Raw genomic sequence first — 16,468 nt, 5'->3', positions numbered from 1 at the left:
GCTACTTATACATGTGTACCAAATTTCGTAGCCCTAGCTCAAAGTAGACTATCAGGCCCCTAGGGCCCCCCCCCCAAAATGTCCACCCTCTACAATACATATTACAATGCGTAATATTACAAAGGACCTACCAAATATGAATTATTTTAATTTTGGTTCTGATCGGAGGCATTTCTGCAGAGATATAAGCAAACCGTGTTTCATGGCGAGAACGCTTTTTTCCATGGGTTGCCACGGTAACACGCTTTCTCCTATCAGAAAGATTTGAATAACTTTTTGTCCCCATCTTGTCACGAAGCTCCATGGCGAATGTGGAGCCAATCGCATGAATCGCCTCAGACTAGTTCATTCAAGTATGATGCGCTCAAATTGACAAAAATGGGCAAAAAAATGGCTGCAAACGCCAAGATGACGGACAGCCGGTTGCCATGACAACAGGTGTTTCATTGACTTTTTTTACTCGTCTTCAACTGGTAGACATGTGTGCCGAATTTTGTCGTCCTACGTCAAACTAAACTTTTTTTACCCCATTCTAGGGGCCATTTTTGGCGTTTCTAGGGGGCGCTGTCGAGGCATTTTTGCATTGGCGTGTACGCGGACCCCAGAATATCACTATTTTCGCCGAGCTTGAGGTGTGTGCCAAGTTTCACAACTTTTCACGGGGTCTAAGAGGGTCAAAAAGGGGCGAGTTGTGGTGATAAGAATAAACATTTCAACAACAATAGGGTCCTCGCCCTAATGATAATAATAAACTTGTATTTGTATTTCAATAGGCCTTCGCACTGCCTTCGGTGCTCGGGTCTAAAAACAAGATACAATGTCAACACATAGCGTACAGCCCTACATGTTGGAACCAATCGGCAACCTCCGGTGGTTGAAAGTGAAGTGCATAAAAACTGCAGTTCCCCTTTCATCCGCTAGGGGATCCAAAACAGAGCAAATCCCCATAGACTCCCATGTTAAAAAAAAACCAACTTCACGGCAGAAATAAACATGTTTACAGCAGAAATAAACATGTTTACAGCCTGGTTCAAAAATCCATTTTCAGTTTATAGGTCAGGTTTACCTTCATGACAACTGTGGGGGGAGTGAATTTTTTTCTAACTCGCCCATTTTAAAGTAATTTAATCTCGAAGTTCGGCAAATGTAGGAACGTGTCCCTTTGATTGACAGGTACCCGATCTCCCGCTTCAAGTCAGAAGAACGTAGAACCGCGGTTTTTATCCGGTTAACAACGTGACTTAGCTTTAGCCCGCTTACCTCCGTTAGCTGGTTAGCTCCTGTTATCTCCGAGTTAGCTCGGTTAGCTTTTAGCTACAGAAAGCTCGGAGTTCGCTCGATGTCAATCATCTGCCATGATGCTCACAGCCCCCCTCTCAGCTCCACATCTTTGCCCATATTTGTATTTTCCGGGCGAGACGACGTGCGTGACGCTGCCAACATGGCAACGGTAGGAACCGCCCACCGAGCTTCAATTCAACTCTTCAAAAACCTATGGGTGATGTCACGGAGACTCCGTCCATCTCTTTATATACAGTCTATGGTTGGAACCTGAATCAGAGCCTGAAAACGAAGTGGAAAACAGCAACCCACAGCAACGAATGCAGCAGGATGTCTCTCTTTGGTAAACTCACCAGCCATCGTTGGAAATAACTTTATCCCACGTTTTCCACCCGCCTGATGTATTTGTACATGTCCTTGTTAACCAGTAGAAGGTAACCAATCACCCAACCTTATCCCCCGGGACGTCACAAGGATTTCCACGTAGAAAAAACTCTCTAAAACCACGCGTTTTTCGTCGCCATGGAAACCGAGCGGAGAGCGTGCTGGAACTCAAACTCAAACTCAAACATGCGTTTAGGTGATAAAAAACAGTGCCGTTCATATGTCTGATGAGGATTCAACACTGTAACACTGTAGAAAGCTCAGAAAACTCCAAATACCATCATAGCACCCCTTTAAGGTACAAATAGCTAACCCTTGTTAAGAATTGCTGGATACACAAACAGCAAATCTTTGTTGGATTTAATGGGGTCTTGACTCGTCCAGCGAGGAAAGGCAGATAACAGTTGCAATGTCGCTCTAATGCAAGAAGCAGTGGAAAGACCAGGTAGTCTTTGTGACTGTGGCTTTTAAAGTCTCAGTGATGTTGGTGAGAGACCCTGCAGTAAAAGTGGGCCCTCGGCCAATTAGAGGTGCCATTGTCTTACACCCTTCTTTTCACACCTAGGGGGACTCAGGGCCCTTTGTTTTCTGAGCTATGCAGCCAAAGGCTTTGGGGTGGTACGTGCCCAACAGTGTGCTCTTAGATCAGCGGACTAGATGCTTTTAATTGTCCTCAATCAGAGGCGGTCTTGGCTAGTTTTGCACCACGCATCACACACACATATACACACACACACACACACACACACACACACACACACTACAAGGATATTATATTATTTATGTTATTTTATTAAATATATTTTTAAATGCAAAAGTTGTTTGCAACAATTTACAACTTGCATGGTGTTTGAGTCATCAGGCAGTGCTTAACCACTTTAAAGAGCAAGTGTAATCTGACCTTCGATGCACAATCATCATTTACATCATCATATGATTTCTGTTGTAAGATTGATGCCAATGATGGCAAGTCCAAAGAGACACTCCTGTGACATATAAGACATACTTGGCCAGTGGAGCTGCACTAAAATATTTCAGAAGTGCCCCTGAATTTACAATTAAGATACAATATGTAAATTAGATCATACTTAACATGCATCAGTTACCCAAATAAAATGAACTTCAACAATGCACATCGTTTGTTAACTTCCTATGATATATATATATATATATATATATATATATATATATATATATATATATATATATATATATATGTGTGTGTGTGTGTGTGTGTGTGTGTGTGTGTGTGTGTATAAGCGGACCAAGCTCTGACACCATTTTGTACACCTTATTGATTAGCTGTGAGAACTGGCTGACATGTAAATTTAGATTGTTTCACAATGACAGAACATATTTTAGTGGATGATGTTCTTATTAATAAAATATGTTTTTATTGTAAATTTTTTCAAGGTCTTTGTTCTGGGCTTTTTTTGTTTTGTTTTTTGGTTTGTGCCCTGCGGTGGACTGGCGAGCTGTCCAGGGTGTACCCTGCCTTTCGTCCAAAGCCAGCTGGGATAGGCTCCAGCTTCCCCGTGTCCCTGAATGGATTAAGCGGTTCAGAAAATGAATGAATGAATGAATGCTCTTCCAGTGTCAATAACAAACATGCTTTTTCTTCATTTTTTGTAAATAATTTTAAGGTATAACATTTAATGTGAAAATTAATATTTGATTTTGTACAAATGTCTCAAATTTTACATTTCTTTGATTTTATTCTTCTCCCATAGGTGTTGTTGTTTCCCATGTCTTCAGATTTTGTGTGTACGGCAGGTCAGAGTTGCCATGGACATAGAGACATTCTGCGCCCCAGTCTTTTTTTTCCTAAATCTCAAAATGTTATAATTGGCGTTTGCCTGGTTTGGTACCTCTGCCAACTTTATAAGTGAGGCCCCAGAAAACAGCTTGATTCCTACATCAGACCAGAATGGAACAACATTACTTTCCTAAAACTCCAGCTTCTGGTCTGCTCACTTCCCAGACATTTACAAACAGTTACAAACAGAAGAGAGGGATGATAACAATGATAAACATCACCCTAGAACTACTTTTACAGATGTGTTGGACAGGAAAATATTCATAGTCACTGCTGCTGACTGTTATTTACTAAAACCTTGTTCAAAAAGAAAGTCACCTTTTACTTCAGTCAACAAAAACTTACCTAAGGCTGTAGAGAACTTTACCATCCGGGTAAACTCGCAGCATTACGTTGTCTGTAGTTGTGTCATGTGTGAAGGACTTCTTAGAGTGGACAAAAAACATGTCAGGTACCCATATCTTCTTTACCAGGCGGCCATCAAAAGTCATGCTCTGGTTGGTGTTGCTTCTGAAGGACAACCGCTCATCTTTCCAGTAGTGTCTTAGATAGAGGGTCATGGTAAAGTCCTTAAAAAAGAAAAAAAGTTATTTACTTTTTTTAACTGACTATTTCCACATAACGGTCTTCCAGTTTGTAAAACATACCATATCAACTTCAGAAATTGCATCTAGACTTTCAACTTGAACATCCACCCCAACTGGGACGGCAGGTCCTAAAAAACAAATAGTTGTTTATGAAGTTGCATTATTGTAACAATTACACTATGGCATCAATATAACAGAAATATCACAGAAAAATAATTAACTTATCCCTTAAGCATCACAGGAATATCACAATAACATCACAGATGTACTAGCTGTCCAACGGGCGTAAAAGGGCTTCATATACAAAAACCTATCCAAATAAAAATGCTTGCGTAAAAAGCAGTCAATACAGAAACATAATGCAAAAGCAGAAGGCGTTCAACAATGTGCATCTTTCCTCGTTGTCTCATGTGAAACTCCAGGGATTATTCGTCTTCATCAGTGGGTCGTGACTCCTTTTCATGCCAACTGTTTCAATTCAAACTCCAATGTCTGTTCTAAAATCCCCATAAAAGCTGCTGTGGGCAGATTTCTCGCCAAACAGGGCACAGTGTGGAATGTCTCTAATCCCAGCACATTACGCTTAATGCTTCCTTTTCCTCTTTAACAACGTAAATGTCTATGGACATAAGAGAGAGTAAAATGTTGTGACGTATTTTGTCAATTCACCTGGAAAATTGAAAAAGTGAAGTCTCTCATGAGGTGATTAGCAGTTTGTGTTGACAAACCCGATCGTTTGTTTTAATGTCACTGGTCTGATTTTAACAGCCCAGCTTAAGATCCTGCCTGTGGTACCAGCATAATCTCACCCAGTACCCAGCAGTAATTAAAGGTTTTGAAATATATTGCCAATCAATGATCAGTCAAGAAATTTCTCTTTTCGGGCTGAAAACATCTCTAGAAGGAAAATGGTAAATTATTCAGGAATATTGGATTCTGTGATGTAAATGTATTTCATGTGTTTCCCAACATTTAACGCCACTAACATGTTTTCTCTAACTATATTTCTCTGACATATAGTGACTCAAAGTGCTTCTGTTAAATACTCTAATTAATTCTAATTAATCAATGAAAAGTATTCTAATCAACTACATTTTTTGTCAGTAATTTTTTTTTTAAAATTTCAGTTTAACTTTTTTACCCCTGGTCTATAAAGTAATGGACAGAAAATTTTCTTTTAAAATCATCTGACATCTTTATCAGTTCCTTTAAGAAACTGAAAAAAGTAAAATAATTAGCTATGTGTGGTTCATTGTTGGTAATTGTAATTCAAAAGGTATCCAAAAGGGTCAGAAGACTGGTTGGCGTGAGCTGTCCTTTGTCCTGTTTCTGTATAGGTTCAGAATCTGTGGTTGGATTGAAGTGTTTTCTATGTAGTGTATTTCTGTTTCCCTTTTTTTCTATTTTCTTTTATTTTCTGTTGTCTTTTAATTCCTTTTTGTCTTGTCCGGTCACGTCCAGACCGTAAATTCAGTGACAAACAATTATTTTTTTTAAAATTTATTGGAGGGATGGACCATAAAAAGTGAATTATTGGACCTCACTAGTCCCGATTCAGAGAATCAGAGGAATAATTACAAGCTGTGGATATTGAGGTTTTTGCTCCAGCAGAAACGTTTCTCCTCCCTGAATAGGGGAGGGGTTTGTGTGTCCTGAAGATCCTAGCAGCTATTTTGTCGGGGGCTTTATGCTGCTGGTAGGGTCACCCATGGCAAACAGGTGTCTAGGGGAGGGACGAGAATAAGTGCGGCTCAAAGACCCCTATGATGACGACGACCATGGGCGGAAATGTTCCCTTGCCCGTACATAGGTCAACGAGGCCCCCCTCTGGAGCCAGGCCTAGATGTGGGGCATGAGAGCGAGCATGTGGTGGCTAGGCTATTGCCCAGTCAGACTAAGCCCAAAAGGGTTACATGGGCCTGACCTCCCATGGGCTCATCATCTGCGGGAGGAGCCCTGGAGGTCAGGTGCAATGTCAGCTGGGCGGCAGCAGGAGGTGGGGACGCTGGCTGTGGAAACTGGCAGGGATGTGTAACATTACCTCTCTGGTGGGGAAGTAACCTGAACTTGTGCGAGGGGTTGAGCAGTTACGTCTAGATATAGTTGGACTCACTTAGATGCATGGCTTGAGCTCTGGAATGAGTACCCTTGAGAAGGACTCAACCTTCTTCCACTCTGGAGTTGTCCACAGTGACAGGTGCTGAGCAGGTGTGGGCATTCTCATTGGCTTCCGGCTTGGTGCCTGTACATTGCGGTTTGTCCAAGTGGATGAAAGGGTAGTTTACTTCAGCCTTCAGGTGGGGGGACGGATCCTGACTGTTGTCTGTGCTTATGCACCGAACAGGAGTTCAGAGTACCCACCCTTTCTGGAGTCCTTGGTGGGAGTGTTGGAGGGTGCTCCTTCTGGGGACTTCCTTTTTCCGCAGAAGACTTCAATGCTCATGCAGGCAATGACATGACAGTGTGAACGGAAGGGGAGTGATTGGGAGACACTGACCCCCCCCCTTTGAACCAAAATGCTGTTTTGTTGAGTTCACACAATTAATAAGTTTTACAGTAGCTGTCTGATAAATACATTTCTAAATGAATAAGTACAATTACAATGGTGTGGTCACCGTGTAAAATTGACCATCATTAGGCTATGATCAGAGTGTTTCCCCCACCTCCAGATACAGAACATGAAGTGATGGATATAAAATGCTCCCCAATATGTAAAGACACACAGTGGCTTATCTGTCCCTGTTGGAGGGCATTGTGCATGGAAGACTCAGGAGTGACTGAATTTCATTGGTGTTTGCTGGGGGAGCAGCATTACAAATAAGGACTGCAAACGTCTGGACAAACTGGTACGGAAGGCTAGTTCTGTCCTCGGCAGAAGTCTGGACCCTGTCAGAGCTGTGGTGGAGCAGAGAATGAGGAGAAAATATCTCTCTATCTCTCTATCCATCTATCTATCCATCTATCCATCTATCTATCTGATGTCTGATAATCACCTTTTGAGCCAAACGCCTTCCAAAATTAACTGACCGATAAGTCAAGGCTGCTCACTCCTTTTCCTAACCTTGGGCTTTTCGACCAACGAAGAACCGGTGCTGGTGCTAGAGCCAGTGCTTAGGTGGTTCAGCTCCGATTAAGCTCTGGCGCGATCAAAGAACCAGTTTTGGTTTCGACCGAATGAGTCTGACCGGTGCTGCGTCATTGTTGTGCGTCATCTAAAACATTTTGGATATGCCCCCCTAAAGAGGAAGAACGAGGAAGAAGCGCTCTGGCAGAAAAAGTAAACAGTGGAGGAGTGTGTGGTTATCCTGCAAGCTCTGCTCTTGGCCTTTCAGTTTTGTGTCGGGTATCGTAGGTGGGCTACTAATCTCTTAACGGCTGTATGTCCGCGTTGAACGATCAGACGCAGAGAACAGCAACTACGTCTATGGAGAAGGGTAATTATTCCGTATAATTATTGTTATACTGGTAGCCATTGTTAGTTACAACATGTATCTCAGCTTAGCATGTGCTGTACATATTTAGATGGCATACTTACTAAGCAAACAAGTGACAATTATGTTCGCTTTCAGATGATATTAAGATGGATCGGAATTAGGAGGCCTCCAGCCTTTTGGGCACATCCATGGTCAGCATACTGGTGGGGACTCTACTGTTACAAATTTTACCGCACAGCAGTTTTGTGCAAAACTTCCATATATCAAGGGAATCTTTCCAGTACATCTGCAATCAAACCAAAGCCAGTCAGTCTTTCAAAAGAGGACACCAACTATCAACTGAGTATCCCTGCCCAAAAACGTGTTGCAATTGCCATCTGGAAACTTGCCACCGGTGGCGAATACAGGACAATAAGCCATCTCTTTGGGGTAGGTCTGAGCACTGTGTATAACTGGGTTCAGGATTTTTGTGACGCCTTTATTATATTATATTATATTATTATATTATAGCCTTTATAAATGCTCCTTCCAGTGCACATTGTCACTCCGGACGCCTTAAAATTAATGCATCTGGCCACATTTTTTAATAACAGCTGGAGGGCCCTGCAGTGTGTTGGTGCAATAGATGGGAGTCATATCCCAATTATTGCACCAGAGAACTATCCCAGGGACAACTACAACCACAAAGGAGGGCATTCAATTGTTCTGCAAGCAGTGGTGGATGGGATTGGACTCTTTTGGGATGTGTGTGTGGGTTTTCCAGGCAGTGTGCACGATGCCAGAGTCCTGCATCAGTCTGCTTTATGGGAAATTCTCAGCGATGGCCAGTTCATGGAGTCACACAAGGTCTCAATACCTGGTTGTGAAATGGGACATTACTTCATTGGTGATCCTACTTACCCCATGTAGAAGTGGTTGATGAAACCCTTCTCAGACAACGGAAGACTCAGTCGTGAGCAACTAACCTACAACTACCAATTGAGCCGTCCACGGTCAGTTGTTGAAATGGCTTTTGGTTGGTTGAAAGGGCAATGGAGGTTGCTTGTAAAAAGAAATTACTGTGAACTGGAGCTGTGCAAGAAGATGGTGCTGACCTGCCTCACAATATTTGGGAGGAGCAGAATGACTACTTCGAGCCAATCCAAGACATCCACAATCACAACCAGCCACCTGTTCCAACAATACCAGACAACGCCAATACTGAAGGGTCTGACATAAGGTCAGCTTTAATGGAGTATTTCAGCAGTGAAGAACAATAACTGTTGAGCATGTCCATATATTGGTTGCATGTTGCAAAACTCAAATGATCAATGAAAATTAGCCTGAACTGTTCAACATGGCTTGTTTACTTATGAGTATCCAGTACACGTTAGACCTCACATTTGATCCAATTATCTCACACCTCCTTCACATTTGTGAGCTAAAAACAAAATGCATTCACTCACTCTGAACTTGACTTACTTGCTCCTACGTTATCTGTTAGACTTTGTTGAATAGTTTAAAGATTGTTTAAAGGTACAAGCTCCTGCACATCACATAACTACTATCCTCATTCATTCATTCATTTTCTGAACCGCTTAATCCAATTCAGGGTCACGGGGAGGCTGGAGCCTATCCCAGCTGGCTTTGGGCGACAGGCAGGGTACACCCTGGACAGCTCGCCAGTCCATCGCAGGGCCACATAACTACTAAATAAAAAAAATTAAAAAAAACCCAGTAATGGCATGAAACTCACAGAATTAATATAAACAGAAACACCACTTGAACAATGAAAGGTTTTATTGGATAAAAAGAGACAAAAAATATATGTCAATCTAAAAAGTTGCTTATTTTTTAGAGAATCCTTCCATTACAGATACCATATGCCCCATCAGTTCAACCATGGCGCTGCTGTGGTCCTCCATCCTTCCAGTAAGCCAACAGTAAATTGCTCATCCATCTCCCAGTCCTGCTGTACTCTGTCCTGCGACCTTTCCAGGTAACCCAGCAGGTCTGCATCAGTGTCCCGCTTTCGTTTACCTGTTCACTGGACAAAAAAATGGGTTACCAAAACATTCCCAAACTGTGCATAAGTGCTTTAAACTAACCCGTTGAAAAAATTTGTGCAGTTAACTTGTTTACCTGGTCTGCAAGACCGTTATGTGGATGTGGAGGATGGCGAAGAAAGTATTTCTGGCAAAGGTGAGTTGCACGCTGTGGGCAAGGGTGTATGCTCCAACTCCACTGATGCCAGTTCTGTTGCAAACACAGGGGAAAAAAAGCATTCAGTTTTGATACGCCACATTACACACCATAAGGATAATGCATGCCTATCCAGGGACAGTCACGTTTATTACCAGCGAACGTGAATAACGTGACTCATTTGTTTGTTAGCATGTTAGTTTCGCTAACAAAAACAACAGGTTTAAATGGGTCCAAATTGATTCCCTCCACATGTAATGCTATACGTGTGATAAGATATCCCTCTGTTGCAAAAGTGTAACAGTGTGAAACGGCTACACTTACCATAACGCTTGCATATCTAGAGACAGTCGCGTTTATTACCAGAGAACGTGAGTCACGTGACCAATTTCTTTGTTAGCATGTTAGCATAGCTAACAAAAGACAACAGTTTTAAACGGTTCAAAATCTATTCACTCCACATCTAATACTGCAGGATATCCCCCTGTTGCATAAGTGCATAAACGGCTACACTTACCAGATTGTGTAAATGTTGTATTGTTAGCCATCAGGGTTTCATCTGCCATGGACTGGGAAATTGAATTAACTGTGGCAGAGTTTGATTCGCTGGCCGGTCACCAAGAACGGAGTTCAAGATATCGAAGTGTGGGTTCTTTGTGGGCCACCCATTGCCGCTACGTCCCAGCTCCCTCTTCTGGTCCCTGAAATCTTTTTTAAGTTTTTTAAATGTATTAACCAGTTGGTCGATGCTACGCTCATATCCAGTGGCAGACATCTCCCGTTGCAAAATCTCGAACACAGGCTTTGTCCGATTTGCGCCTTCCAGTTTCTGCTGTACTTCTGCGGATGGCCACAGAGCAAGAAAGCACTGGATCTCCTCCTTGGACCAATTCTGCTTTTTGGTATCCATTTCTTCATTTGTATGAAGATGTTGGTCCATGTTTCGACGCTCTTATTTTGGCCAGATAACCCCGCCCCCAACTGCTGACGCACACAACTTGAAACAGTTCTTAACTCTGGCCCAGCAAAGAGGTGGTGTCAGAATAGAACCGGTTTTGAGAACCAAGAGCCAGCGCTTAGGCGGTCGAAAACCACAGAAATAGTGCTAAGTGTAGCTCTAGCTCCAAACCAGCTCTGGAACCAGCTCGGTCGAAAAGTCCTAACCCAGAGCACAAAGTAAAAGAACTATGTGCACCACAGCCAGGCATGCCATGGTGTAGCGGCCATCAGACTGATAAAGTGCAGGCGGAGGTGCCTTGATGCACAGGAGGAAACCTGTTACACACCTGCAAAGGTGTGCAAAATAATGGAGGAATATTGTCTATTACAAGATACTAAAAGCTGTTCCCAATCTCAAACTCATCCCCTCATGTCAAAACCAAATACTGCTGGTTTACACAGTGTCTAGAAGTGATGCAACAAAAAAGGTGGAGAATTTTTACTTATTCACAAATTTTTCTTTTAATGTTATTTCTGTTAGGGTGGTCTTTTTTTTAAAACCGCATTTCCTGTTTTCTGTACGTTGCTACACATTTTTTTTTAAATGAGGCCCCTGGTCTGTTGGCTCCACTACCACTGAAAACTGACAAAAACTTTCCACATCCAAACTAATGAGAAGGTGAGACAATTCTCCTGGGTAAAACAGCAGTTAGCTTGAGGGTTAGCTCCCTTTGCTTTACCCAGCATCAGCGAACAGCAGCTAGATTCAGAGTTAGCTCTGTTTATTTTACCCTGCGACAGCTAAGCTTTAGGGTTAGTTCCCTTTACTTCAACCAGCAGCATCCAGCAGCAGATAACTTCCTGGTTTATTCTCTTCACTTTACCCAGCAGCACCTAGCTTGAGGGTTAGCTCCCTTCACTTTACCCAGCATCATCTCGAGGCTTCAGGTCCAGCTGTCTTCAGTACCATCTACCAGCAGCTAGCTTCATGTTCAACAAACTTTACTTTGCCAAGCAGCAGCCCGCTTCAGAGTTTGCTTCCCTCACTTTACCCAGCAGTGGTGAGGCAGACACTAGACAATGCTGGAACTAGAAAAGCTGTGTGGCTGTGTTGCACTAATTGGGTGTTTAGGAGGTACCCATTTTTTCAGAGTTAGTGCAAAAGGAACAGAAACTACATGGTAATGTCATCATGTCCTGTCAACTGCTCAGAAGAGACAACTGGGAAAAAATCATGAGCTGTGTGTCTTTAATTTTATTTTCTTAAAGTGGAACTATTCTGTGCATTTCAGGCTAATTTATTTTTATTTCTGAGCCCAGAAGGGCTGGGATTGATGGAGTTATTGTCACAAATGGCTTTATTTGCTTCAGACCGACCCTCTCCGTAGGCTGTCAGATCAGCCTGCGGGCAAAACGAGTGGATTGAGACACTTCCGCATTAAGCCCCGCCTCCCGCCACTGCACTACATCGGGAGCGCGCACCGCACCTGCTTTCACCGTCATTGTAACGTCTCATAAACAGAAGGATTAGGCTCATATGAACTCAATAAGAAAACAAACTACAATGTCAACACATAGCGTCCAGCCCTACATGTTGGAACCTGAATCAGAGCCTGAAAACGAAGTGGAAAACAGCAACCCACAGCAACGAATGCAGCAGGATGTCTCTCTTTGGTAAACTCACCAGCCATCGTTGGAAATAACTTTATCCCACATTTTCCACCCGCCTGATGTATTTGTACATGCCCTTGTTAACCAGTAGAAGGTAACCAATCACCCAACCTTATCCCCCGGGACGTCACAAGGATTTCCAAGTAGAAAAAACTCTCTAAAACCACGCTTTTTTCGTCGCCATGGAAACCGAATGGAGACAGTGCTGGAACTCAAACTCAAACTCAAACATTAGGTGATAAAAAACAGTGCCGTTCACATGTCTGATGAGGATTCAACACTGTAACACTGTAGAAAGCTCAGAAAACTCCAAATACCAGAATAGGAACCCTTTAAAAAGAATAATGTATTTGGATATCTTGTCTGCACCAGCAAATTCTCTTTTTATTTATTTATTTTTTTAGAACAGACCTCCATCTGACTTTTAACATTTTGACCTTGTGTCATCCACAAAGGTTAGTGTTATATAACATTTTACTTTATATCTCTGCAACCAAAGGTCAAATGGTTGCAAAAATTTAATAAATGGTATATTCTAAAATTGTTTAATTGTTTTAAGTAGTTACTTGCAAATATTACTGTTTAGTCCACCAATCATTAAGATCATAGCCTGTCAAATCATAGCGTGTAATATCAGGGTCATACACCCAAAACAATGATGCTGAAATACTTTCTAACTTTATAACTTTGAATATGACAAACCTGTCATATTAATCTATATCATGCAGTCAAAGGGCAGCATTTTATTAGTGAATTGACATTGCAGGTTTAAAGCATCAAATCTTTTTTTAAACAATTGGGACATAGTCTCAAAGCTTCACAAGTCTCCTTAAAGAATCAACACAGCTGGAACAGCCAACGTGAAAGACATGAAAATGGACTGCCAATGGGACACGAAACCGAGGGGTACGTATGCACACGCAACGTAACAGGCAGCAGGTAAACCAGGTAAACTCGAAACTGCGTGATATATCCTGTGCTATTTATTCTTGTTTGATTTTTATGAGGAAAATATTTATCTCATGAGTCTCTCTGACTGATGGCATTTTTCTAAATCTCAATGAACAAAGTAAAACCAAATAAAAACAGAAATATTACCAAATATACACAGATCAGTTAATTAATAACACGTTAAGAGGAGAGGTTTCCAGTGATGTTTGGATTCAGCTGTTCAGAATTTTTGTTTTGCAAAACTTGCATGTGTACTTAGAGTTCAGTATTCAATCAGGGTAGCTTAACTTTCCAGATGTTTTCAACAGCAGCAGACTAATGCGAAGTCCAGCATACGCTAAATGGTTTCCAAGGGCCTGACTACAATTTGAACGTATTTATGAAATATAAGCTAGACGGTTTAAATGTTGACTAATTCAAGCTTTGAGACCTGCTCATGCAGCCGATTAAAAGGGGAGTTATTGAAACCTAAAGTTCCTGACTGACTGGTAATTAATCATTGGCCCAAAGCAGGATGGCACAGACATAATCCTCCTCTGTTACATCATCTCTGCGAGGCTGGACACTCAACATGGTATTTAAACTGATGTGTGTTCAGATTCACACTGAAGTCTTGAGGAGTGTGTAATGTAGCTTATTTCATGGTTATATATGAAAATCCATGGAAAGAGATACCAATCTGGCAGTGAAAGAGCTCCATTAACTTAGAAAAGCTGGACTTCCTTACCTCCAAACCCTGGTCGCATTGTAAAGTCGTGGTCATCTATCCTCAGCAGCTGCTCTGACTTTAGTCCCCGTGCTTTAGTGATATCCAGATATTGCTTCCACATGGAGCTAAAAGACACAAGTCAAAATTTCATTCATGGGCTGAAGTCTCTCCATCCATCAAGACAGGAGGAGGAGCCCTGTAGCAGAAGCCCTGCAGTAGGGGTTCAGCAGTAGGGTTCCTGCAGCAGGAGGGGCCCTGAAGCAATATCTGCAACAAGTGATGATTTTGGTTTATTTTACTGAAAGCGAACTTTAACTAGAGAGCAGTCACATCAACTTTAGATGACATCTCATCTTCATCATCATTGACAGGCAGGGGCATCTCGAGCATTTGAAGACACTCTGGGCTCAGCCCGGACCAGATCTCCAGGTTATAAATGGCAGGAGGTGCAGGTAGCAGGAATTATCAGAGCAGGGGGTGAGCAGGTAGCAGAAATTTTAGCCATGGATTTCTTTTTTACTGTTTAAAAAGTTGTATGCATTTTCCAGACATTGAAGCTGGGGTAGGTAATCTTGCATGTTACTCTGGGTGAAGTGGTTCCTCGTCCTAATAGTAGTCTCTACATTTTGTAATCAGGAACAATAAGAAACATAGTTAAACCCCTCAGTTTACCGTAAATCTGTAAAAACTCTGACCAATCCAAACATTTGGGCCGAACTGAAGGTGTTCATTTCTTATACTTTGTAAGCTTCTCCCGGCTCCCCTCCTCCCCCTCCCGCAGTGCATACCTGATAGCCACACCCTGCATATAAACAGCATGTTAGGATGAAAATACAAAGTAGTGAAGAAGAAACTCAGAAGGCAAACATGGCTGAGAAAATGCAGTAAGGATTTCCCAACCCGGATCGGTTTATTTGCCTCCTCCTGCTAAACAGCCGAGAAAGAGAAAATCGTTGGTGGAAAAAGCTGCGAATAAAAAAGCACTGGTAAAGCGCAAACCTCCGCCACGGCCTGGATATTACAGTGATCCGGATCACCCCCAAAATTAAATCAGTTCTTCTTTTTCACTTTTCCAACAACTCCTGAAAATGTAATTAAAATCCGTCCATAACTTTTTGCGTCATTTTGAACACAAACAGATAAACGTCGATAAAAACATAACCTCCTTGGTGGAGGTAAGAAAAAAGCCTTGGATCACGCAAGGAGCAAAACCAGAAAGGGAGGAGCCAAGACAGGGTGCTTCTTTCACATTTTGCTTCATATCCCAACATTACCTACCCCAGTTTTAATAGAGTTTGGGTTTACAATCTTAACCTCTTTCATTATTCTTTGATTTAATAGGGGAGGGACCAGACGCAGTATGGCTCACTGACCCCTATGATGACTACAACCATGGGCATAAATGTTCCCTTGCCCAGACGTAGGTCACCGGGACCCCCCTCTGGAGCCATGCCTGGGGGTGGGGCACAAGAGCGAGCGTCTGGTGGCCGGGCCTTTGCCCATGGGGCCCGATCGGGCTCAGCCCGAAAGGGTTACATGGGCCCCACCTTCTGTGGGCTCACCACCATCTGCGGGAGGAGCCGTAGGGGTCGGGTGCAGTGTGAGCTGGGGGGCAGCAAGGGGCGGGGACCCTGGCGGCCCGATCCCCGGCTGCAGAAGCTGGCTCTAGGGACGTGGAACGTCACCTCTCTGGTGGGGAAGGAGCCTGAGCTTGTGCGCGAGGTTGAGCGGTTCCGACTAGATATAGTTGGACTCACCTCGACGCATGGCTTGGGCTCTGGAACCAGAACCCTCGAGAGGGGCTGGACCTTCTTCCACTCTGGAGTTGCTCATGGTGAGAGGCGCTGAGCAGGTGTGGGCATTCTCATCAGCCCCCAGCTTGGTGCCTGCACGTTGGAGTTTACCCCGGTGGATGAAAGGGTAGTTTCCCTCCGCCTCCGGGTGGGGGGACGGGTCCTGACTGTTGTCTGTGCTTATGCACCGAACAGCAGTTCAGAGTACCCACCCTTTCTGGAGTCCTTGGAGGGAGTGCTGGAGGGTGCTCCTTCTGGGGACTCCATTGTTCTGCTGGGGGACTTCAATGCTCATGTGGGCAATGACAGTGAGACCTGGAGGGGAGTGATTGGGAGGCATGGTCCCCCCCCTCTGAACCCAAATGGTGTTTTGTTATTGGACTTCTGTGCTCGTCATGGATTGTCCATAATGAACACCATGTTCCAACATAAGAGTGTCCATATGTACACCTGGCATCAGGATTCCCTGGGCCGCAGCTCGATGTTTGATTATACACACACACACACATATATATATATATAAATATATATATATAAATATATATATATATATATATATATATATATATATATATATATATATATATATATATATATATACTACTACGAGTGGAACGTGCAGCGGCTATCCAACCCCAACTGCAATGGTGGACCTGCATGATGCCTGTAGAAGAGCAGCTTCAAATCTGGGCATTAAGTGGCCTGAAACCCTCACAGAGACC

The 16,468-nt window shown here is 42.9% G+C and overlaps 1 protein-coding gene across 1 annotated transcript in view; it reads right to left on the bottom strand.

The window, feature by feature from the left end:
• LOC306767093 (gamma-aminobutyric acid receptor subunit rho-1-like) overlaps nucleotides 1-14,005 on the bottom strand; it is a gene marked incomplete at its 3' end in the record, with an annotated part of 63,813 nt that extends 49,808 nt beyond the window's left edge. Inside the window, exons 1-3 of the mRNA XM_079255005.1 lie at nucleotides 13,972-14,005; nucleotides 4,129-4,196; nucleotides 3,827-4,050 (exon numbers count right to left, since the gene is read on the bottom strand). Coding sequence (XP_079111131.1) covers nucleotides 3,827-4,050; nucleotides 4,129-4,196; nucleotides 13,972-13,990 — 311 coding nt within the window. The 5' untranslated portion in view covers nucleotides 13,991-14,005. The remainder of the gene's footprint in view (nucleotides 1-3,826; nucleotides 4,051-4,128; nucleotides 4,197-13,971) is intronic.
• Between the last annotated feature and the right edge of the window lie 2,463 nt (nucleotides 14,006-16,468).

Source organism: Telmatherina bonti (assembly GCF_933228915.1).
Source record: "Telmatherina bonti genome assembly, chromosome: 16".
Taxonomy (NCBI): domain Eukaryota; kingdom Metazoa; phylum Chordata; class Actinopteri; order Atheriniformes; family Telmatherinidae; genus Telmatherina; species Telmatherina bonti.
The sequence above is the reverse complement of the archived record's forward strand: the minus strand, read 5'-3'. Positions and strand labels throughout refer to the sequence as shown.